Raw genomic sequence first — 26173 nt, 5'->3', positions numbered from 1 at the left:
AAGCTATTTTTCTTGTATAAAATGCCTTATAAATACTTTAAATTAATTAAAAAAAAATATTACACACACTACTGGTTGAATGACAATAGTTATACAGGTCTGTGACAAATAAACCCCTAATAGAGTTCACACTAAAAAAGAAATAATTATGGTTGAATTTCAACCTCTGAACGACCACTAGTAATATGCCCATTTTGATTTACGAACACACTGAACTTGAACTTAATCTCAATTATCTACGATAGAGCTATAATTATCATAGTGTTTATAAACTATGGCTAGATGAGAAAGAAAAAGTAACATTTCTGAAATTAAGCCTTATCGGCAAAGAAGAAAAAACCAATCGGGAATCGAGACGAGAGAAGGACAAAACCAGTTTTCAGTTATGCCTCTAACGACATTACTTTCCTAAGTATTAAAACAATATTTTAACAGAATATTTAGGAATTACCACGTGGACTTTCATTTGTTTGCAAAGCTTTAAACCTCTTGTCAATATTCAATAGCTATTTTACAATCCCTATACAATTTGAAGCCCTTGGCCCGAAACATTACCTGAGCGTATTTAACTAAAAATACCTCTACAATACGTTGTATAAACACGGTAAAATCCAGCTAAATTTAAGCACACCTCTAGTTGAACCAGTTTGTAAGGAGCTGAAGTATTTTTTCAACGCCGGTTTGTACGTGCGCCCGCGCTTCCGACAGTTTGCGACTGTCAGTTGGTCTCGCGCATCGATCGATAAATACGTGTTATTTGTTAAAGTTATAATATTTGTGTTGGTTAATATCGTTTGTGGCTGTTTCGTTATCGCATTTAGCGATTTGATGTTAGTAGTTATTTTACTACTCAGATAAGAGTGATAGTGGTTTGTTTAAACATACAGGAGACAGTGATACATAGGTATTTAAATAAAAATTACGTAATTAATGTTTGATTATGAATAGACTTAATGTGACTCATGGGTTAACGATAATTTTATTAATCTTTTTTTCACTTAAATTGATATTGACTATAGTAAATTAATATCTATTAAATGAAGTCAGATATGAAAATTAATACGCTGTAACTAAGTACCTTTACATGGCTTATAAATATTTTGATTTTTTTAAATTCCCAACGTATTTGTTCTATTTGGTACAGTGAGTATATAAAGTCTTATAGGCTAAGATTTCAGCGTGGTTTCATAGATTTTAAGAACATTTCGTTTGTAGTCATGGTCATGGTGGTACTCAATCCATCGTGTACGATCCCGAGTCTACTTGATTTTTTTATAAAAAAAGTGTGTAGCTACTGTTTTGGCTAGCACTCCGTATCAAAATCCTTTATTACCGAGGCATTTAATTGGTAGGTATTGAATAATGTGATATGTGAATGTGATGTTTGTATTGATTCGGTGGTTAGTGGATACTCAATGAATCATTATTGATATAATCCTTGTATAAGCTATGGATGACGTTTAAGTTTGCTCTACATATCATACGGAGTAGAGCCGGTAGGGTTGCCACCTTTTCTGGAAGAAATAGATTATGTTATATCTGATTTTATAGAGGAAATTAAAAGGACAGTAGTTTTATTCCATTATTCCTACTGTGTGTTTTGTGAAAGATTAACCACAATTTAGCCAATATCAGGTTAAAGTAGACCACCAACTTAGAGTATTTGTTTTTTAAATTTATGATAGTGATCGCTGTTAAAGATTAAAACAAGTTATATTTTCTTATTTTATACCTGAAACAAATACACAATCTGTTAGGTTCTAGTAGGTACTTAGTGATAAAAATTACTTAAATTATTAAATATAAGTAATTAGTGATATTTACAACTTATTCTTATTTTTTTAAATGTATTTACACAATATATTTACAAAAGGAGTGAAAACTAAGGAGAGGAGACGTTTAAAAGTGTGTCGGTAGTTGTGCCGGGAACTTCAGGAGGTATATAATTGTACAAAGAAGGTTGCAAGGACAATTGAAGAACAAATGATCCACATCTCCTTCATCTAGGCCACAAGTATAAAGGGATTTGACTCTAATTCTTAGTAAATAATAAATTAATTCTGCCAAAACGTGTCACATCGACATTATGTTTTGACGTGACTAATCTGACTGTGGGAACCGATCAATATATTTAGTTCAATAATTGTATAGAACGATTCATTTTTTTAAGGAAACGTTATGACACGTTTATTTGAAACAGTTCAGTTGAATTCAATTATTCTTCATTAATCACTATTTTCCGCACAGTCTATGTAGTCTTTGGGTTTTTATCTTTTTAATTTTCCCAATGCGGTTCGGTTCGCAAGACAGACTGAAGAACAATATGACAGTCAACTGACAGGTAATCAAATTATCATTATGTACAATTCTCGGTTGTCGTCTTTTGTCTTCGTCATGTCTGTTAACTTTGTGTCCGTTGCCACGCTGTGATTAATCAAAATTTACGTGTTACTTGCTATTTACTCAGTGTGCATCCGTTTGTTATATATATATATATATATATATATATATTTAGTTCAGCATTTAAGTACGTACATCCCCGATCTGTGTATTATAAATAATTTATTATTATTATTAGTTTTATGCGGAAATGATCGTCAAAAAAATCCTTTTCGTCCATTAGTTTTTATTACTCATCATTGAAATCAAGCGCTGAATTCTCAAAAATCCCTAAGGAACATACGAATATACATATATCAACACTATTCCAACCATATCCGCTATACCAAGTAACACTGAAAATGTTTAGAAAATGAAAAATGGCTTAATGTAGAAAGTTGCCAATACTTATATTGTTTTTCGAAGTAATCTCCGTTCCTCTCTACACAACGTCGCAATCCATGGAAGCACTGAGAAAAGCAGTGGGCCCAGTCATCCTTAAGGGTCTCTTCTATGGCATTTTCGTACTTTTTCACCGCATCTTCAGGGTTCGTAAAGCGAATACCTCGAATTTTATCTTTAGTTCTTGGGAATAAATAAAAGAAGCAGGGTGCCAGGTCAGGACTGTATGGCGCATGCGCACATCTGCCATAGTCAAATATTCAACAGTCCGTTTTGCGGAGTGCGCTGAAACATTCTCGTGGTGAAGGAGAATCATGCTTCGAGGGCGCTCCTGTCGAATTTTTTCCAAGACAACAGGCAAACAGCGATTGACATACCAGTCTGCAGTCACTGTCCTTCCATCTTCTAGCACAACTGTTGCGAAATTACCTTTCCGACTAAAGAATGAGGCAATCATCTTTTTTCCTTGACTTCTTCCTTTCTTTACCTAATAGGCCGATCCTCAAAAGGAAACACCCACTGAGCTGATTGTTTTATGTTTCGGGCTGTAGCAATATATCCAGCTTCCATCACCTGTGACGATGTCAAATACAGCATTTGGGTCACCGCCGTTGAACTTATCTAACATTTGGCGACACCAGTCCAAGCTAAGGTGTTTCTGGTCGTCGGTTAAAGTATGGGGAATCCATCTGGTACAAAGCTACCTGACGCATAAACGTTCGTGTAATATTTTTTAAATGTTTTTTCATATACTTAGTGCTCAGTAGAAAATGATAGTCCATAAAATAAACTAAGTAAAATTTAAATGTCTATTTTTTTTTAGTTTTAAATGAGCTTTTCACTATATGCACAAAAATGCTTACATGGTACTTATACTAGAAAAGCAATTTTTTTAATATTTGTCTGTAATAAATTTTTTGTTTTATCTTCGAAAGCGCTAGGGCCTATTCGAAGATAAAATTTTGAATTTTTTGAAAAAAAAAATCAGATGTTTTATCAGATTTCCACTTGGAAATAATATTCGAGGGCGAAGTAGGTGGCGTCTACTAGTTGAAAAGTAATTCTGAAGTGCATCCGGCATCCCAGTATCTACCGGATGGCAACGATTAATTTTAAACTCCCTAGTTCCGATAGCAAAAAATATCCCGTTGGAATCATTTCGACGTTGGTTCCCACACACTCGAAATAGACTCCTCTGGATTTTACACCTTATTTCCACTATTATAAGAGCAAAAATCTCGTTAAGCCTACGTTTATATTTGCTTTTTTGCGAACTTAAAATAAAGATTTAGAGCTAACACAGTTGTATGTTATCGTTATTTGTAACGCCATGTCTTCTTGGTGAGCCTTTTTGTACTCCGAGGGCTCAAGTTCGATTCTTTTTTGACTGCATATAATATGTAACATCTTACGATTGTTGATAGAAATGGCGACTTAGACATTATATATCGTATGCTTAGATCATTCATTCGTCTAGAACTAGATAGAGCCTCTTGCTATGACGCAACGCATAACAACAGGCCAGGTTTATTACTTCAGTGTGTATGACAGCTACGTCTTACACTAGCAATATGTCATTCACTTTTTTTATTGAGCGTGTGTTGCTTAAAATAGAGGTTAACAGTTCGCCGCTATTTTCGACGTGTTCACAGCTGTCACAGTCTATCTAAGATATATCTACGTATTGATCTACTGTACTAAAACTTACTGACTTAAATGACTCATCTATCGTTTGAAAACTTAAGTAAGAAATAAGTTTTAACACTTAACAAGTGAAAAAAACAATGTAGAGACATGAAATGTCTTCGTATTCTTCAATAATTCAAGATTTAACATAATTTCCATGTCATATATCGTTGTTAGCTTGATAGGGTTTTAATACCAAAGTCGTGAGCAGATATGCCTCTCCGTGTGACCTTAGACCTGACTTTAGACCTGATGCTGGAGTTGTACATATGAAATGAAGGTAGATGCTGCAACTACGCGATTATTTTGAAAGCACTGCACCTATGCTTATGCTATCGTATATTGTTAACTATATATATTTTACCTATAGATCATTTATACGTCTAGAATCTAGATTTACTATGACTGCTGTGAAAACATCGAAAAAAATTGAGTTTAGAACTAAAATTACAGACCTGTAATTTGAGCAATTCACGCACACTAACACAAATTGTTATACAATCCGCGAGTGTAAGACGTAACTGGTTATCAGACTAATCTACTATTCCTGGCCTGTTTTTATCGTTTGTCTAACAGCAAGAGACTCAATCTAGACGTTTAAGTTTTGTAAGATTTTACCCATTTAAATATTTTTGAAGAGCTCTCATAAGACTCAAACCACTGGATAATAAGCTAAGATAGTAGAAATGCGTTATATATAAGTTTGAACAATAATGTGATTATTATAGTTGATAATACTCTCACAAGACAATGCCTAAAAATATAATATTAGCACGAATATAAGTTTCAATGATATTTCACATTAAAAAATGGTTTTAATTTTAATAACCGTAGGGCGGAAAGTACTGTTCAAAAATATCGAATTCGAATGATGACATTAAAAATACTTTTTATTGGGTTCATGAGAAAATCGTGACAGATTATTGCGTGTGACACTTCGGCTTATTGTTCACGGCCCGGTTTGTTAACCTTACGGCGAGTCAGCAGTAGGTACGGTTAAGTAACCGTGCGTATAGTTAGTTAAATACATAGTTAATTAGTTAGTGTAACTGGGCTGTTTACTTATTTAGTCTCTTGATTGGGAAATTGTGCGTGTCTATTCGTCTTCTTACTCCAACCAGCCCAGACGGTCCCAGAAGTGTAGCAGTATTTTCATATTGCTACAGGCATCGGGAAGTGATGCTGGAGATCGGAGGATTTGTGCCCTTTGTTCAGCCACCCTCTTCTATAAGCAGGTGTTCTGGCGTTTCATCTTCCTTCATGCATCCTCGGTCTAAGGGGCTGTCGGTCCAACCTATGGCCAATAGATGCTTGTTTAAGGGACAGTGACCAGAGATAAAATCTACAATTTTGCGTATTCTGTCCCCGTGTAGTCTGATCAGGTTGCGGGAAAACTTCTTTTATCTCAGCAACGTAATTTCATTCTTTGTTTGCGTGCATCCTCCTCTGTTTTTATATTCCGTTAGGTGAACTGTGAGCTTGAATATGAGACGACAACCGAATGAGACATCGGTTTCAACAGTCATCCATACAACTGCGAAATCTATTTTCCCTGTGAAAGCCACGTGTGGATAAGAGACGAATTCTCGACTACTTCATTAACTTAACATTTTTAAACAGTAGTAACAGAAGTAGAATAATCATCGTCAATCGATTTCAGATGTCAGTTTCATGTGAGGATCATTGAACTATATGGATAGAAAAAAATCTAGGCAGTAGAAGTTTATGATGCTTAAAACGAGTTTCCCTGCGAGATCGTATCAGATATGAGGTGATACGTAGGAAAACCAAAATCAACGACAAAGCCCAGCGAATGATTGCGAAACTGAAGTGGAAGTGGGCAGGGCACATAGCTCGGCGGACAGATAACCGTCGGGGGAGAAAAGTCCTCGAATGTCGTCCACGTACCGGAAGATGCAGTGTGCACAAGATGGACTGACGATCTGGTCAAGATCGATGGAATAAGTTGCATGAGGGCATCGCAGGACCGATCGTTGTGGAGATCTTTGGGGGAAGCCTTTGTTCAGCAGTGGACGTCTTTGGCTGAAGTGAAAATAAAATATAATTTCGTCATCAAACAATGAATGCATCTGTAATCTTTTAAAGTACACTTATTGACCAATGACCATCGGAGTCCGTCTTATTAATAATAACTGGACAGCTTTATGCGTGCATTACATAATTTTTGATCGGGCTACATAATTAATTATACGACAAACTTGGCGCGCGAAGACAGCTCTATAATTATTTGATTTGTTGTTATTAAGTTTGAATAAATGCGAAGTTAATTTTAACTTCTTGCTTTTGCTGGTTACTAAAACTAGTTATACAGGTTTTTGCAATATGACACGATGGATTAAAGATTGTAAAAGATATAACTAGTTTTAGTATGACAGAGGAAGTAAGAAACCAGAACAAATGTGGAAAAATTGAGAGCTTTGCGTATCTTGTGGCGTTCAGAGTGATTGAGAGTCAGTGTGATTGGAAAGAGAAGTGGGGTTTAGATTTGTTTTAGTGGTTGCAAAAGAAGGGAATTTAAAACTGTTTCGCAATATTATAACTATTAAAATTATTGTTGTTTTGGAAACTAATTTACTATTTTTCTTTATATTGGCTTATAATATCTTACTAACATAGAAGTTTTACCGACATCCAAAAAGGAGGAATCTCGTCAAATAATTATTTTACGTAATGATTAGATGTTTCATTAGCTCTTAATTCAGTGATGCTGTTTCACACATATATCTAGACCTAGATTGTACTATTATTACTGTAGGTACTGCGAGACAACGATATATTTAATACAATATTCATACATATACATTCATTATGACATATACAAACATCTATGATCAAAAATAAACCCTCGTGTTAATCATACATTAAAAAAATTACCAGGTTCCATTTATCAGGATTCCAACCTGGTACCGTTAGTTTACAAGTCAGGCTTTTTAACCACTAGGCTTTCAGATCTTTAGTACAACATTTTTAGATGTAAGTTTAGTAAGGTTATTTCGAGGTTCCGATAATATATGTGTTACATATATCTGCAGCTTCAACAGTTTAGAAATAAATAACCCAAGAGAACAGTTCGTTTGGTGTCTCTTTGTCAACGCCTTATTAGCGTTCTGTCGTCCGTCACTCCGTCATTCATACAACAGCTGTTTCGCGTTAAATTTTATTTTCATATTGTTTTTCAAACACCAACATATTCTTATGTTTAGACTTTATTATTTTAAGTCGGATATACTTCTAATTAAATTCATACACATTTTTAATAAAAACAAACAATTTGTCTACACATTATTCTAGATTAACTGAGGCCAAGAAACTAGTCTATTTTGCGTGTACATGTTAGGACGGCTAAACTGATTTGAATGCGATTTTCATAGATTTTTTTTCTGCAATCTAAATAGAATTAAGAGTAATTGTTTCACTCCCATCGGTTCACTTAAAATATATGCACGTTAATTGAAATAAACACGGGCATAGTCGCGAGTGTCCGCTATATATATTATGTGCCGAAATTTATCATCCATTATCATCATCAATTATGAGAAAAAGTTTGTCAGCCATCAACGAACGAGCTTAGGGCTCACTAGAACGAAGGTGACTTCGGCCGTGGCAGTTTAACTCAAGACGCTCAATGTGAAAACATTAATAACACTGATAGAAACTCAAAAGAAACCAATGACCTTGTACTAACATTTTCACGATTCTATTTCATGTGTCATCCATTCCTTATCTAGCAGCGCGCGGCTATTTCGTTTTAAGTAAGCGGTCATCAATGTACCACTCTTATTGTTATATTATCGATCACATTGTTATTGCTTCCGTTTGTTTACGAACTACCTCCATTTAGTTCTCACTTCGTATGTGATATTCATTTATCGTGGACTATCGTGTTATTTTGCACGAAACTTATTATATCATAAAATAATTAACATTCATAGAATGGATTTGGCTATTTCAAGTGTTATAAATAAATTGTTATTTGCAACTCGAACTCAAATAGTCAGCTGGAAGTTGAAACAACTTGTCACAAATTTAAATAACATTTGAAATATTCAGTACGATACAAGTTATTCTATATTAATTGGTAGTGTATTTACTATATGTAAATATTAGCTTAAACTTTTTCTATTCCAACTTTAACAAAGTTTATATCAAATATACTACCATACATAATATATGTATAGATCTTCCGAGTGTCAAACACAATATACTAGCGCATAGACAACCTGACAGCCCGATAATGCGTTATCAATTTTAATTTGTCAATGTGAGCGTTAGATAGTCATTTAATATTCAAAGTACTAAGGAGCTAATGCCTAGCGTGGCTGACTGTTTACGATTTGTCAATTAAAATCGGTTACAGTAACAATAGATTCGCTTTCGTTTTCTATCTTGCTGTTCGCATACACTAGTATATTGTTAATCTAGGTTATGGGAACATTCCCGTACAACTTCAGAATCAAAGTTGATTCCGGAGTAAACAAAGGAATAATGTCACTTCATAATTTCGACACAGCCATAAGAGATAGCAGAGTTGCATCAAGCATTGCTTCATGTTTGCATTGTCTATGGGATGAGGCAAGCGTTATCAATGGCATGGTGATATAAATTGAATGTGAGACGTTATGGAACAGTCTTTGGTAAACTCTACATGCAAACACGACACCAGTATGTCGAGGTTATAAAGTTTGCACCTCAAAAATAGGTCATTTTTTGAAAGTCCAAAATCAGGAAATAGATTGTATCATCTCGGATTGCCAAAATAATACCCTTATAATCACACAAGAGATCCTTAGATATTTTATACGTCTAGATAAACTGTGACAGCTGTTAACAAGTCGAAAGAAATAGCGGTGAACGGCTAGCCTCTATTTTCAGCAACGCACACACACTAAAACAAAGTGAGTAACGTATCGTGAGTGTAAAACGTGGCTGTCATGCACACTAAAGTAATAAACCTGGCCTGTTGTCATGCTGTCTCTATGCTCTATGTAGATAGAGAATAGAATAAATGATTTAAGAACAGAGCTATAAACCTTTAATTGTTTATTATCAAGTATCATACACGTATGCATGAGGCTGGCTTCAAAGTCAAAGATCTTTATTTGCCAGAAACATTCACAAGTAAAGTGTTACAAATTTAAGAGTAGGCACATGTTTCGTCTTGACAGACATGCAAATATTTCAATGGTTTAAATAATTATTAATTAAATGTTAAGAGATAATGTAGTAAAAATAATCACAATAATTTATTATTGTATCTTAATACATTAACAGTTACGCTGACTTTAACATAGACAGCGGAATTCGATGGTACAACCATTGAATATTTAGTTGAAACTTTTCACAGGTCTCTTTATTTCAAGTCGATTTAGCTATTTAGTATTAACAATAGCTTTAACCGGCAAAGATTGGACGGTAACGGTTAACAGTTAAAGTTATGACGTCATCTAAAAATTGTCAAATGGTGCAACACTTTAACATGCTTGTATTTGCTAAAGTTAGTTGATGCTGGGTTGCATTATCGTTCTTGCTAACATATTCTTAGAAGCGGAATGTTAGATCGATTTATTTGGTCGTGATATTTGATCGTGTAGCGATATCGAATTATGATACCTTATTGTCTGGATCATAACAGATTATTATTTCATCTTCTGACATTTCTTCAGGTATATAATTATTGTGTTTATATATATTTTATACAGAAAGTACGTATATTTTATACAGTTTGCCTATACAGAAACCTACGAATGTATTTATAAATATTCTCGTCCTAAACTGTAACGTAAAAACTCTCGGAATGTGAATGTTTGTAAGAATTCGGAACGTGAAATTGGTTCGACACGATCCATTGTTCAATTTGTTGGTTGTGATTAATTTTAATAGATAACGATCGAAGATTTCTCATTCCAATACGGGATCGAATTCTTTGTTGACTTTTATATTTATATTGAGCCCACAATTCTGATTTAGGAGAGTGTTATAAAGTAGGAAAATATTGTTATTTTTAACATTGAAGATTAATTTCATAGGTAGGTAGCAGGTACTTACTTACATAACTACCTTTTTGGAGTGAAACTTCTAAAACTAATGCTATTTTGAGGGTATTATACAAAACTGAGCTGTTACTACTTACTGATTAAGGGAAATAAACAGTTTAACTGTTGCCTTACAATATATTGTTTATAATGCTATGTATGTATATATGCACATTATCGAATCTTCTGGAAGCTTGTTATGTCTAGTACTCATTTAGGTCGTGTTAGTGAGTCCTTTGTTGGGCAATGTATATGTTGTGACAACATAATCCCAGGAAATGTACAAAACAAATGTGTTACAAAGTAAAGATAACGATAAAATAAGGACTATCTTAACTTTGGGAATGGAGCGACCGCCATCGGGCTTTTACCTAATTAATAAATTTTATTGTAATGAAATTCTATTTTCTTCTCAGGCGATTAGGTCAGTAATGTGTAAACATTGCTGTGTTCCAATCTGAAGGTTGACGTAGCTAGTGAAATTACTGGGCAAATGAGACTTAACATCTTATGTCTCAAGGTGACGAGAGCAATTGTAGTGCTGCTCAGAATTTTTGGGTTTTTCAAGAATCCCGCTTATATCTTTTCACTATCCATTAAATCCATTCAATTTCACTTACCTATAAGATATACACAGCACTAATGTTGCACAATACGTCAGCTGTATAGCTACAGATATACTGCTGTAAGCATTTCGGTGACGCGAACTCATGAGATCCATCCAAAAAGTGTCTAACTATATATATTTATATTTTTAATTATTTATCGCTTGCGCGAGTCATGAGCATGTCAGTGACGTGACCCAACAGATTTTCCTCTACCAAAAGGAAGTTTTCACTTCATATATTTAAATATGATCTAAAATCACATACGCAGAATATGTAAATGTTTTTCCATAGACAGAAGAGGTCAGTGTGATGAAAACGTGTGAGAATTATATTATAATGATGATCGAGCTATGATTGCTGATGCAGTCAATACAGCACGTTCTGCTGCAGGTGCCATGATTACTATAACCTCAATTTGTTAAAGGTTAATTATAGTTGATATGAAATTCACGGAACTTAATACTAATACTATTTACTGCTTTCATCATTTTAAATATATCAATTTAAGTATTTGAAGCCATTTTTTGCGTTTTTATAACTATTCGCGTACTCGTACTTTCTCTCAAATATGGTCGAGGGTTGTTGGCTGGTCCTTGCGTGATTTTCATGAATGGGCATTGCTAGTGGTAATTGGAATTCTGCCTAATGTTTTTAAAATTTAAATTTGTCTTATATTTTAAATCTTTATTATTAATATTTTTTCAGTGTTTGTACATTAATGCATTTATTGCACTGAATAACTCTTGTGGTTTTATTTCACAAAATGTTGTTTTTTCAAACTCATTCGTGTAAGTACCGCTAGAGTATTTTTATTGTATCATTTTCCATAGATTGTACTTAAAATAATTTGTAGAACGATGAAGCTATAAATGTTTAAATTAAAAAAGTGGCAATGAGTTTCTTGCCACTTCTAATCATTCATTAACGCGCAACTTTTTCCGAAACGGGTTCTAAATTTTAAAATGTACAATATCTAAGATATTTACAATATCTTTAATCTAAATTAATTTGATATGATATTCCAGAACTTATTCTAATCATGTTAAGGTTGACCATCGTTGTCTATTATCTATTTATTATTTCCCCAAGTAATATCCTATCACAATATCTACTCTTATCACCAAGACAAAAAGAAATACATTGTACACGACATTTAGCACTGTCGCTTTGTTTGGTCCATTTAATAGAGGAAGTATTATTTACTTCTTTCATACGAATTATTTTGTACAACTCGTTATACGAAACTCGACACTATCTGCGGGTGTTAAGGTTGCTTTTAGCGTGCGTCAGGTGTTGGGACCAATTTTATCAACATACCAACAATTTGCTTGATTACCACAATTAATGACAATTGAGTGTAGAGTTTTACAATAGGCGGTTACACTATTTTAGCTTCGAGTTATAGAGACACCAAGTAGAGGCTTGTTATTTTGATTAAAGTTAAGTGTTTAGGCAAATTGTCGACGTATTTCTAGTTTGCAGTCAGTAGTCGCTTCATTGTGTGTCCTCTACCGCATTTATCACTGGGTGTGTTCTGAAGAGCTGTTTCATCTGATTCCCGCCGCCGATTTCCACCTTCGCACGACACGTCATAAATTAGGATATCATCCCCACCATATGGATGTATGGCGTCCACAGTACGACTTCGAGAGTGGTCGTACGAGAAGTACGACCAAGCTGTGGAATGAGCTTCAAGCTTCCTTGTGCGGTGTTTCCAGGATGATATGACATGGGTACCTTAAAAAAGAGCGCTGAGCTTTTAAAGGCTGGCAATACTCTTGTGTTTCCTTGATGTGATTGGTGTTGCAATATGGGCGGCGGTGATCACTTAACATCTGACAATGAGCTTCCTCATAACTCCTATAGTTAGCGACCACGTCTGCGTTCGGTATGTCATGGTATTTTGGATAAGAAAATTTTACGGAGCTTCCCAAACGCTGACTATCGGAGTAGGATTCGACGAATGACCTCTTTACCGAAATTGGACCTGCCCTGAAGATTATCAGGCCAAGGTAGATGAAACTCGTCAACAATTTCGAGAGTACAATTGCCATACGCTTGTTTGTCCTCTCATCCATACAAAAAAATAATTCTTGATGGCTCAGATTATTTTGAAGTTTATAACTAAAATCGGTACATCGTCACCAGATGCAGTAACCTACAGAAATAGAATCAATAACTCTTTATCTAAATGAATAATCAAGCAACACTTATTGCTACAGTTTTATGCAAGACATAATATATACGGTGTCCTAGTTGGTAATGGCGCGCGCGATGTGAGAATCAAAACGAGATAGGCTCAAGCAAGGCGCCGAGATTTAGCGATTGTGGACGTAATCATTTGAATTATATATTAATATCAACTAGCTGCTGGGACAGAGTTCGTTCTGTCAAAAGGTATTAGTAAAAAATAAATAAATATATAACGTTTTTCCGAATGATTCCATTATGTCTGTCCAATAAACCACGATTTCTTACAAAAATAAGTTTTCTATTTGTACACTTGTACACTGCACTACTTTATAAACTTGATGATGCTCATTCTAATCCTTTTTTTTTGATTACTTGTCTCAAAACAAATAAAGCTAACGTTTTTATTAAACGCTTCCATATTCCTTAAGGAACGTCCAAAAATATATAAACCGTATTTAGTCTAGTCGTTATCGAGTTTTGCGCTTAGCAACATTCCTTTTTATGTATAGAGATATAGATTATGTGAAAGATAAAAAAGGTAAGATTTTAACTGAATCTTAGGTTATTCAAACGTGAAATGCGAGAATTTAAAACAAGAAAGAAAATAAATCGCTCGCTAGTAAGTCTAGGTATTTAAAATTTTGACATTTGGTTTTATTAATGGCGTCTGGTTTAGCTATTATATTTTATAATAAAAGATTCAGAATTTGTTAGGTAAGGCACAGAATAAGGATTAGTAGTACAGTAGTTTCACAAAGATACAATATGTTAAAAAGAAAAGGCTACTTTCTTCATTATCAGCCGGAAAACGTCCACTGCTGGACAAAGGCCTCCCCCAAAGATTTCCACCACGATCGGTCCTGCGCTGCCCTCATCCAACCTATACCGGCGATCTTGACCAGATCGTCGGTCCATCTTGTGGAGGGCCCGGCCCACCAACACTGCGTTTTCCAGTACGTGGTCGCCATTCGAGGATTTTACTGCCCCAACGGCCATCACCTCACCACGGCCAAGGCTACTTTATGTACTCTCAAATATGATTAATTTTAAGTCGTACTCTGTTTGAAGTTACGGTGGACTCACAATACATTGATAACTACGATCTACTCTACCGACTTATACACTGACAAATATAGTAATTTATTATAACGATGTAACCGTCCTGATAGGGACACATTTTGATAGTAGCTTACACGACTCTTACAACCATCGGCTTACTATACACTAGCATATAGACAAGAAAGTGCGAAAGAGAAGAAAATATCTAACGGAGATACAGCAAGATATATAAATAGCAAATAAGCGAAATTATTGTTACTGTAACCGATTTTGTTAGACAGGTCGTAAACAGTCATCTACGCTTGGCATTAGCTCCTTGATATATTGAATATTAAACCACTATCTAACACTCATTAAAACTAATCACACATTATCGTCCTGTCAGGTCTTTTTTTATGAAAATAAGGGAAGAGACGAGCAGGACGTTCAGCTGATGGTAATTGATACGCCCTGCCCATTACAATGCAGTGCCGCTCAGGATTCTTGATAAACCCAAAAGTTCTGAGCGGTTAAGTCTCATTTGCCCAGTCATTACACTAGCTATGGCGCCCTTCAGACCGAAACACAGTAATGCTTCACGGCGGAAATTGGCGTCGTTGTCGGACGCATAATCTAGTCGGCATTCTGTGCAAAGGAGCCTCCCTCTGGTCATCTATACGCTAATACATTCTAAGTGTATACTTTCGAAGGTATCGTCAATACAAAGTCACATAAGTAGACCAATAAGTTTCACACGGCCAAAGTACCACGAAAATACTGCTATTACCAGAAACAAATCAGCAATTATAACGAGCGATGTAATTAACATTCCCGCCGCCCCTCGCTGGATTCCTTCATAATTAACGCGTCACAGAAGCCACTACTTCCTGTCTCTCAATGCTTATCATCCTAGATGCCTCGCAGTATTCAAATAGAGACCTTAATACATGCACTACAGTACTGTTATGTTTTATTATCGATGCACATATTTTATTACCTACGTAATAGGTACTATAGTTGAATGAATCTTATAGTTGTTGTTTGACCTAGGTTTTGAGGTCTTTACATACCTGGATATGTAAAATAATATGTACTTGATTTAAGGTTTTACAAAAGGCAAGTGAAATGGGGAATGAAAGGGGCACAATAAATGTATTGACTTATTTGTGCTCGGTATGGTCGAACCACAGCAAAAACGTGCGAACTCGCTAAAACCAATTAAAGGAACCTTTAGCACCCTTTTAAATACAGTAAAAATTATACTCCCAGTACAAAATAGTTAGATTTTCTTATTTTTTTTTTTGTATAAATATTAGTAATATAGATCGCGAATTCAATGAGACATGTAGGATATAAATCCATAAAGCGATTAATTGACCAATAAGAATTCGGTAAATTGCGCCCGCCAACGTGAGCTGGTTGAGTGGATTGTTTGCCTTGCGAATATTTAGATATTAGAAGTACTTTGTTATAAAGTCTATGAGTTGATTGTTATATTCAATAGAATAATAATATCAAGTTAAGTTGCGAATGAATTTCGTCCACAAGCAATAATAATACTCAAGTTACAGTTATTTGCACGTAATGATTTTTTCGTTTCAATCTAATTCAATTGAAATTGCAACAATTTTTCTTTCAATTTGTTCCGTAATAAGATTAGATTGCTTTCAAACAATTTCATAATAAATATACAATATTACGGTTATTCCTGATAGGTAAATACTTCTATGCGGAATTACAATAATATTATTATTTCATTCAAACCTGATTTCAGAAAATTCGTTATGTATTACAACTTTTAATACTTAAATATTTATTATGATTTAAATAGATGTTTTAATAACAATCATATATCAATTACTTCGTTTTTATTAAATAAATATGCAATACATAGCTAAACAAGAATAGGCTTACCACTTACTTTTGAAAAACGCTGATATAATCCTCACCAGAAGCAAGCACCTGTATGAAATTTTGTATTTCCAAATATAATAGGGAGCAAACGGGCAAGTTTCGTACCTAAGTGAAGATATATAGGTTAAGAGATGCGTTACCAGCCTTTGTAATGCGTGTAAGCTCTGAACTTGAAGGTTCCTAAGTCGTATAGGTTCGGGAATACAGGAACCAGTGGATAATTTCACAAACTGTCGATGCATGTCTAAAATTTTCTAATAAAACGCACGGTTATGGAATGGCATATAACGTGACGCACCCGGAATTTCTCATATTGACATAATACCGGTTCGGTTTTACCCTGACTACCTCCTCTAAGCTCTACCTACTTCTACTCCCCCTACTTGGAAAATATCGTGTGAACGGAATCGGTTAACATTAAATTTTCGGAATTCCCTTCTTAGTGTTGTTTTAGAAGTCACTTTCGTCATTGAAGAAAACTTTATGCTTTTATTTATTTATTTATTTACAAATAGGTACAATAACAGATAACAAGATAAAACTATAATCTACTAACAATTACAGCATATTTTTATAATCCTGAGATCCAATTATAATTGTACACATCATTTACCAAATACAGAAAAAATTACATTATGACGAAATTTAAGTTAAACATTTAATTATTTTACGTAAACTAGCAAGTTCTATAAAGAATATTTTTAAACAAAGAGTTTTGTTTTAAATTTGTAACTAAATAAATCACTTCATAAAGACAATTTATTATACGTATGTTTTTTACGTACTTTGCCAACCCTAAATATTACAAAAAAAGCTAACATACAAAACTTTCTAAAAGAAAACGCTTACTAATTAAGCGTGGCAACATTTTATTATGTTTGTAAAGTTCTTTTTGTTTATCTTCAAGTTGTCTTTAGAGTCGAAAGTATTGTAATTAAATGAGCTGAAATATTTATGTTTATGAGAATTTAGATTAAAGGCCGCTAAAGAAAGATTGAGAGTTTTGGGATGTGATGCAATCATTCCAAGGAAACTCCGGTATCTTAATCGTGTAGTATGAGATGTAATATATTTCGTCTACTTCTTGATTATTATAGATAACTTGACGGTATGATTGATTTTCATCCACTTGAAAACGTCGGATTGTAGTAAACTTTGCACAATTATCAAACACTGAAGGTGACATGTTCTTTTTTTAACGTGTTTTTTTACAATTTCTTGTTACACTAAACAAGATATGATTTCGTATCCTATGGACAATAATGCCAAAGAGGCCATAACCAAATATGAGATGGGAGGATGATATACGGTTGACTTTTGGATAATTTGGACATTTTGGACATATTGTACAAGGGTTGCGGAAGAACTCGGTGCTGACAGTTGAAGTAGTCCTATGCCAAACGGTACCATACCTAGTAAACACCTAGCTGAGGGACATATTTTTATAAAAACTCTTTTCACTGTACAGTTGTAGAATGTTAACAAACGTTCATAGAAATTATTTTTCATTCATAGATGTCACAAATTAATTAACGTGGCTGTGACAATCATCATCTACAGAAAAAGTTATATTTTTCAAAATTCATTGGTTAAATTAGTTTAGATCAAAAAAGATTCAACCATATTTTGATCATATCAGATTATTGCTTATGTAGAAAGAGATTAACCATGAGTTATAAAGTCTATGTTACCCATATGACAGAGTGATGTATTTAATATAAATAAGCAGCTGTATGTTTAGTGAAAGGTCAAGAACACCCGTGTCACGTTGACAGTTTGTTTATGTCCTCTTATCGATGCCTATCGCTGTTGGTATAGGACTGTCTATGGTTGCGTTATGATTAACTAGTTATTTGTTTAGTTGTTGTGTTCATGTCTGTGTTTCAAGTGTGTTCCATTTTACTGTTTAAAAAGTTTTACGGAAAACATTAATGTAAGTTTTTGTTAAGAAAATATCTAATATACGATTATGTTTTTGACATGATGAAAACTTTCTGAATTTGTATCTTATCAAAGACAAAAAACCTTCCCTCTTACATTTTCAACTTTTACTGTAAGAATCATAAAAATGAAATTTCTAGCTATATTTATATTTATAACTTGAAATTTCAACTTATCTACTGGGAACAAACTTTTAGAAGCCAAAAATGTTGGTTTTTGGCTTTACTTTAAATTTGGCTTTTTCTTATTAGTAATTATAGTCTTCGAGCGGCAAAGATACGTTCGATATTTAAAATTCGTGAGCTTATTTCCATCATTTAAATCCACACAATGCATGTTTGTCACGTTCTGTTAACTAGAATGTCTTGTGGTATTGGTTCGGAAATTTATTCTCTTAAATACACACGCTGAACCAATTTACTGCCAAACAAGGTTTTCAGTACTGGAGTAATAGCGAAGGATCAATCTTAGTTGGTCGTTAATGTCAATAATATGTACGTCAACAGGGTAAATACTTTAAGAATCCCTTGCGGTTGAGATATTCATGTTCTCTATTTAAAGATGTGTTTATTAATAGATTAATTGCCTTCGTTTTCAGATTTGACTACAGATATACTTACTATAATCAGGAAAACTGAATTAACTTGCACTTCTGATAAACAATTACAAATTGCAATATCAAATATATTTTGTTTTAAATTCATCGAATATCAAACTTTATTTAGACTTATCACATGATTGTCATATTACCATGTCATATTGAAATAAGGTCACACTTCTGACTATAAGGCAGGTAGGTACCTACGTTTTACAAGCATATGATAGCATGAATATAATAAATGATATGGTCTTGTCCAAATGCAAGAAGAACAGCGAAGGACTGTCATCTCAAAGACTTTCCCTTCTCATTAAGATACCATTTTTTCCGCTGTTGTTTGTTATATGTGGGCCCGGCTTAACTTACCACCAGCGGAAGGCTTCTTTATACCATACCGGCACTTTTTTCTGCCGTGAAGCAGTAATGTGTAAGTATTATTGTGTGTCGCTCTGAAGGGCGCCGTAACTAGTGAAATGACTGGGCAAATGAGACTTAACATCTTATGTATATGACTGTTCAAAGATTTTTTCGTATTTTACAATTCTAATACATTTTTTTTCTTATTATCTTGAGATTCGATAAAAGCGAATATGTTGACATTGCCTCGTCTGTATGTCCTTACTTACCGACATGCGATAAGGAGATATAAAATCATGCAAAAAAGTAGTAGATAGATAATCGACGGAAATGGTAACCTCATTTATTAAACAGGATAAAGTTTTTTGTTATTTATCAATTTAGTAATAAAACTGAGTCCTTATATCTTTTGCTCATATAATAATTATAGATCTTAAAGACAAATTATAGAAGAGATAAAAAAATAAAAAAAAAAAAAATAAGCATATAGATTCAGGTGATTTTTATTTACTTGAAACTAATAATATTCGAGGGCTATTCAACATAAATGATCTAGTAAACTATCTTATTAAAAACATGAATTTTAAAGTGGGAGCCAATTTTGAAAATGATTTTTGTAGACCTAACCAACGATAAATTTAAATCAAAATGAGTGTAAGAAATAATAAGAATTATATTGTACTTAGTTACAATATCGTTGAAAGTAGAAACTTATAAATTGGAGTTGCATTTAGTATTTATCATAAATAGTTTATTTTTATGACAAAAAGCGATGAGGCGGGCAAAACTTACACTTGATAGTAAGTGATACGCCCTAACAATTGGCGCTTAGAATTCTTGAAGAATCAAAATTTTTAGTTGCTAAGGCATCTGTAAAACGAAACAATAATGCTAGCATTAGTGACAGAAAAAAGTGCCGTGGTACCTGTTCATAAAAGCGTGACCCAAGTAATAGCAAAACTACTCGAAAATAATTCAATACTCCTACTTTGTAGCAACTTAATTAGCTTTACAAAAATGGTTATATTACCAGACGCAAAATATCTACAATCATTCTATTGTTCCTCAATGTTTAAAACTCCCAATTTGGTAGAGCAAAAAATACAATGTTTGTCATTGTAGACCAACAATGGAAACATTTCGAGTTTTAGTGTCAACAAATCGTCACATAAATTAAATATATAGCCAGATGTTTCTTTTGCCATAAAACTGACATGAATCCGGGTATTTTTTGTGGCTGAGGCTATATTTAACTTACATAACATTTGTAGGGTATAAAAATTGTTGTTTTAGTGAAAGATAAACTCTCAAAATTTATATTTATGTAACTAGATCAAACTAGTAAATTACACAATAATTTCAACGTTAATATTCGACCTTGATCGTGACAGGCCAGGATTCGAAATTTAAAAATAAATTCAATTACAGACAAGAAATTACGGTGGCTCATCACAAGCGCCCCGTTTAAATTTAGAATAGTTCTATTCTCGAACGGTGAACTCGCGGTCGATAGCTTTATTGTTTTTGCTTTACTATGCAAGGACTCGGCCGCGGCATAAACGTGTGGGTGTTTTATACGACACCACAGACTATATTTTGTTTTTTTTTTGTGGCTTACACTCTTTCTGTATTAAGCCTATGGAATTCAGATTCATATATTATTCAGAGAATTTGTGTGATCAATCAAATCAAATATAAAGAAACTATATGATTGATAATGAATGTTAGTTGAAGCATAACAGAATAGATAATTTTTAAAGCTTTAGATTATAATATATTAGGTATCATAATAATTAAGAGTTCCCAATAAAATACAGTCAACTCTATGCACACTCTACGTTAGTTCTTGTTTTAAATTGTTTGGAGAAATAGTTACACTTTCTTCAAACGTGAATTGGTGCAAATTTTTTGCGCTTCAAAGCAATTGTATTGTTCTTTCGATTTAAAGTCGTGAATATAACCGAAGACGTTACAAAATGAAATATAGCATTTAAGTCAATTTTTTTTGGAATTTGTTTTGTCATATTATCAGATTTTGTGAGAAACAAACCGCTGTCATTCTTATAAGTGAATACTTGATGTTTTAATTTAAATTTATCCTTTTATTTTTTTTTACATTTATATTTATTTTGTCCCTGCAGTATTGTGACAACAGTGAATATGTGTAGAACCGAAATGTTGTAAATAAAATGATATTCAGTGAGAAGTTTACACCGTCACAGTATTTGGTGACCGGCCTTACAATTCCCGACTACGAGAGCAAGGAGGGCCAAATGGGTATGCATATTTTTTTTATTTTATGATTTTTTAATTTGAGTTATTTCCATAAAGGTCTACGCTCATTTGCTGTTAAGCCTCTCTACACTCTCTCTCTCTACCTTTCTCTCTCTCTACTACCTTTGCTGTATCAAATAGCTTATTTGAACACAGTGAAAGTATTAACCATAATAAGAAAAGAATTCATATCCATTCTATATCACTGTATTAAACTTCGAATCAGCAATAACATTACCGAATTAAGAATTCATAATGACCAGAAAATAATAATTTCTTTGAAATGAACTCGTCGAAGTTATTTGGTATTTTATACGTTATTCCATGTGAAATAGAGTTTCAATTTCAACTAAAAAAAAGTAATGAATTGTGTTTAAACTATCCGATTGCTCGTGTAATACTTATATCGCCCTGTCGGAATTTTGGATTGCAATTAAATAACAGAGAATAAAATTGCAGTGATGATTTAGTATTTAGCGCAGTGTCTGTTCTGTATAATTTTATCATGTTGAAGAAAAAAGACTTATCGTGAAATAAAAGTTATAATGCCGATGTAGCTTTAAGACGTCGCAGGGTATCCTATCATCGGCAGGGTGTATCTGTCGTCATGCCAGAGTCCTGCTGCTTAATATACCAGCTATTTTATACCAATATAGTATTGCCCGTGGCGATGGTAAGCGTCTCGGTAGCATGAGCCTAGTGGTTTGGGTACGAGGAAGGGCGCTGGTGTGAGCCTCGACTTGCGACGACTCTATGGTACCTTTTCATGTACAGGCTTCTTCAGTTTGTGCTGGAGCTATTGCTTTGACTGAATTTCAATAGGGCTACTGGACAACCAAGCGTCTTATTTATCTTTTATGTATCCATAAAATACAATATTAGAATTTCCGAACTCTCGACAAAATTGAATCGTGCTCCACCCTAATGTCATTTTTCTACAGTCATAATAAACAAGAAGGTCGAAATTAGCTTAAACATTTCCTAAGCAACTGTTATCATTTTGTTAGACACAATCCACCAATAATTGTCATACAATATTTGTCGTGCAAATATAAATTTGTTTTAATGAATTTAATAGAGTTATCAGCAACGGAGGTCATGAATCAATTTTGTCGATCAATTTGTTCCCGTATCACGTTCCAGGAACACACTAGAATCAGAATCTAATTGCTTATAAACATGAAGCTTTCTCTCGAGCAACATTCTGAAATGAATTTACAAGATCTTAAGATATTTTTTTTTAATGTGACCTAGCAATAATTGAAGGACAGCATTGCGTGGAAAACAGCGGATTATGTTGCAGAAACAATTAGTAATTAATTAGATCCTCTGTTATATGATATGAGGCTATGACAGTAAAGCGGGGTAGAGCGTTATGAAGATACTAGTAACGACCGGCTCGTCTCTCGCGTATCTCCTGCCGGTTCAAAAACATGCTCCAAGGAAATCAAAAAGGATGCCCAGTATTACGATATAGATTTCACTGATATGCTTATTTTTTCTGGGAAAATTCATGTTCGGAAGTTACAACAGATGATTCTTTGTTTACAAACAAAGGCACATATTTGTAAGTCTCCATTATAACTGGATTTGATTTGATTTCAATGTAGTTCTATGGGAAATGCTTGAACCTGAATAGCTTTTGATTCCAACCACCTAGAAACCCAATCTCAACGATTTTAAGCTTTAATCATCCAGACCTTTCCAACGATATATTATATTAATCTGCACCTATTGTGGTTGCTCAGGACTAAAATTTCCAATGCCGTCTTTGTGCATTATATACTTATAGGTATTGATAATATACAAAAACAATGCAAAAAATACACAACAACCTTACTGTTCCTACTCTGTAGCTATAGTAATTATGAATTGCCTAATAGATAACACACAATGGAGGTGAGGTCACGGAAGCGATTCGTTAGTGAATACAGGCGTGGCCTATTAGCAACACGAATCTAACTACTGAGTCTGTGATAACTTGTGTGAAGGATTTCACTGTTTATATAACTACCTGTTATGAAGGGCAAAACGTGATTGTATGTCGACTCACTATCGATCTGGGTATACCTAGACCCTGCATTTATTTTTAATAGTAGAGGGGAAACGGCTATAGGCTAACCTGGTAGTAATCATGACCATGTTCAAGAAGCATCCTTACATAAACAATGAAATCAAGCTCTAAAGGTTGATGCATTCAATATACGATAAATTATATTAGTTTATACAATCTATTGTTTATTACTTCTTATGAAATATTTGATATTTATGACGTTGTAAAGTGAAAAGAGTGGCTTGTATGTTCTTCTCACGGGCTCAACTTTTTCCGAACATATGTTAGACTCAGTAATTTAAAATAATTATTTATAGTGACCAATCAAAAACGCTTAGTTTAAGCTTAATTGAATCAAATATATTTGACTTTGGCTTTTGAAGAGTGAGAAACAGCCATGGATATCCGCAATACCAGGGTTCAAGTGATTCAGGCCTTTGAAGTGCGAAAGAAGCGGAAATACTGCAGCAGGTCGATGATTTTATTAATGGAAGACCAAAACGAATGGCTGGTGATGGTGATTTATTTATTTATAGGACAACCAGTAGTTGTTACATTCTAATACGCTTAAAATATATCAAATATTAACAAATAATGAGTTGAATGTACAACAAATTAAGGTGTCACAACATGCACAGCCTTTGCTTCCGTGACACCAAGAAAACAATTATATAAAATAAAGCAAAAATTATAAAATCAAGATACAAATTTGAAAAGAAGGAAAAACAAAGGAAGAAGAAGAATATTGATCATATTTTGGCGCCTAACAATCTCGTATTATTTTTTTTTAAAAGCAGGTGAAGAATCTTTAAAAATATCTACTTCACCACAGATGGAGTTATAAGTTCTTGATAGACGTGGTATGGGAGAAAATTGCTTAAGGTTAGTTTTGGCAAATGGCTGATGGAACAGGCCAGCTCCGACCTGCGCACGCCTTGGTACTCGGCGGGGAACTCGTAAGCTGATGGAGTGCACGACTGATGGACTGTCGAGCTGCTTTCTAATTATTTTGTATAAAAATATTAGATCTAGCATTTGTCGTCGAACAGAAAGACTTTTAAAAGTTAAAGTGTTTCAACTTATCGCAGTACGATGGCAATTGCTTATGTACCCCACAAGAAAAAGCAAGGTGCCATAAGAACCGTTGTCGTGATGGCGACACATCATAGTGATCTAGGAAACAATTTTCATTTTGTCGTTGCGGTCGGTGATAACATTCGGCTGCTTACCCTGATTAATTCCTCGGATGTGTGATACATAGAGATGTTCTGATCATCGTGGTTAGAGTTTCTCTCCGCTTTCAAATGAAAGGAGCCTACCAAAGTATTATACAGGTAGTCTTTGGTCGATAAATCTCAATGAATTTCATATTTAATAAATTAAATAAATAGTTATTAAACGTAAAGAAAACCTTTGGACCACACTCTTCTAATCTAAAATCTCACACTGCATACATCTGCATCTCATTTGCAATTCAATCATTGTTTCAATCTTTTTGACAATGTCAAGTATGTCAGATAAATGACAGTTGACTTAATTCGGCACCAAACGATTAAAGAAGTAAATTTTTCTCTGCTATATCTTAAAAAGTTATTATGGTAAAATTACAACAAATGATCGACCTTTATTATAGGTATGCAATAATTTTTTTATCTTTTAAAACTTTAACCTTTTCACCATTTCCGCAATAGTATTTCGAGGAGATATTTATCTTATCCGGTTAATGTGTTATATCACTCTAAGAACGCCTTAGAAGGCAGTGGAGACGAATACGTTGGTGCAAGGTTAGCAGGTGCCCCGGTGCAACGACATATTAGCGCGTTTCCATTGCTTCTGTGTCCGGTTTCGAGACAATACAAAAATACAATTAAAATAAATATATATGCATTTTTTATATATTTCATTGTGAACGGGCGCTAATTGTGTTGACTGGATATCATGTCACCGGAAACTCTGTTTATTTTATACTTTTAATTATTTACATTGTTTGTAGATTAGAAGTAGATAAGCTTCTACTTTACTTGATTGTCATTGTGGTTTTTTATTTAACTAAAGTATTTTTTTATCATACTTGTGTTGGTTATGTTTGAATTTTTAGTATTTTGTTGCATGTCATTACATACAGTTAATAAAAAAAAAGTTAAATATGGAGCTCTAAATGTCTATTTAAACGAGTGGCAATGAGTTTCTTGCCAATTATTCTCATTAAAGCTCATCCTTTTCCGAAGTTGTGATTAAAAAACACAGCCTTCCTTAGTCACAAAATAATGTATCCAGGGCATGTAAAGAAGTTCGCAATTCAATTAATAATTTCACTCCATCCAAAATCCTTAGTGTACTTAATATTCTAAAAGTAAACTACTACTAGTACTACATAAGGTCTTTCCATATTTGTACGTTTATCAAACTGTTATTTAAAACATAATTTAGAACACATTTGTAATCCAGGAATTCGTTTTTTTACAATGGACCAGGACTACATAAATATATCAAAATATGATACGTAATTTTGTTGAATTAATTGTAATATTTCTTCCCTAACTGAATTCGAGTAATTATTCAACTATCCCTTCAGAGTCCCACAACCTTGTAGATATCGTGACTTGCGGTATAATGAAAACAAACTTCTCTAAAGTCATCGAACCTCCTTTGTGCACCATCTACGGCAACCACAATT

At 33.8% G+C, this 26173-nt stretch overlaps 1 protein-coding gene across 3 annotated transcripts in view; it reads left to right on the top strand.

The window, feature by feature from the left end:
• Nucleotides 1-717: 717 nt before the first annotated feature.
• The window catches only part of LOC126978110 (ankyrin repeat and SAM domain-containing protein 1A-like), a 66241-nt gene continuing 40785 nt past the window's right edge, over nucleotides 718-26173 (top strand). Inside the window, exons 1-2 of one of the 3 annotated variants that reach the window (XM_050826838.1) lie at nucleotides 718-830; nucleotides 21311-21446. In XM_050826838.1, coding sequence (XP_050682795.1) covers nucleotides 21359-21446 — 88 coding nt within the window. In that variant the 5' untranslated portion in view covers nucleotides 718-830; nucleotides 21311-21358. Of the gene's footprint in view, nucleotides 905-21310; nucleotides 21447-26173 lie in introns of all 3 variants that reach the window. The other 2 variants (XM_050826837.1, XM_050826840.1) reach the window with 2 other exon arrangements.

This window comes from Leptidea sinapis, chromosome 47 (assembly GCF_905404315.1).
Source record: "Leptidea sinapis chromosome 47, ilLepSina1.1, whole genome shotgun sequence".
NCBI lineage: Eukaryota > Metazoa > Arthropoda > Insecta > Lepidoptera > Pieridae > Leptidea > Leptidea sinapis.
Note: the sequence above shows the minus strand (reverse complement) of the source record. Positions and strands in the feature narration are given on the sequence as shown.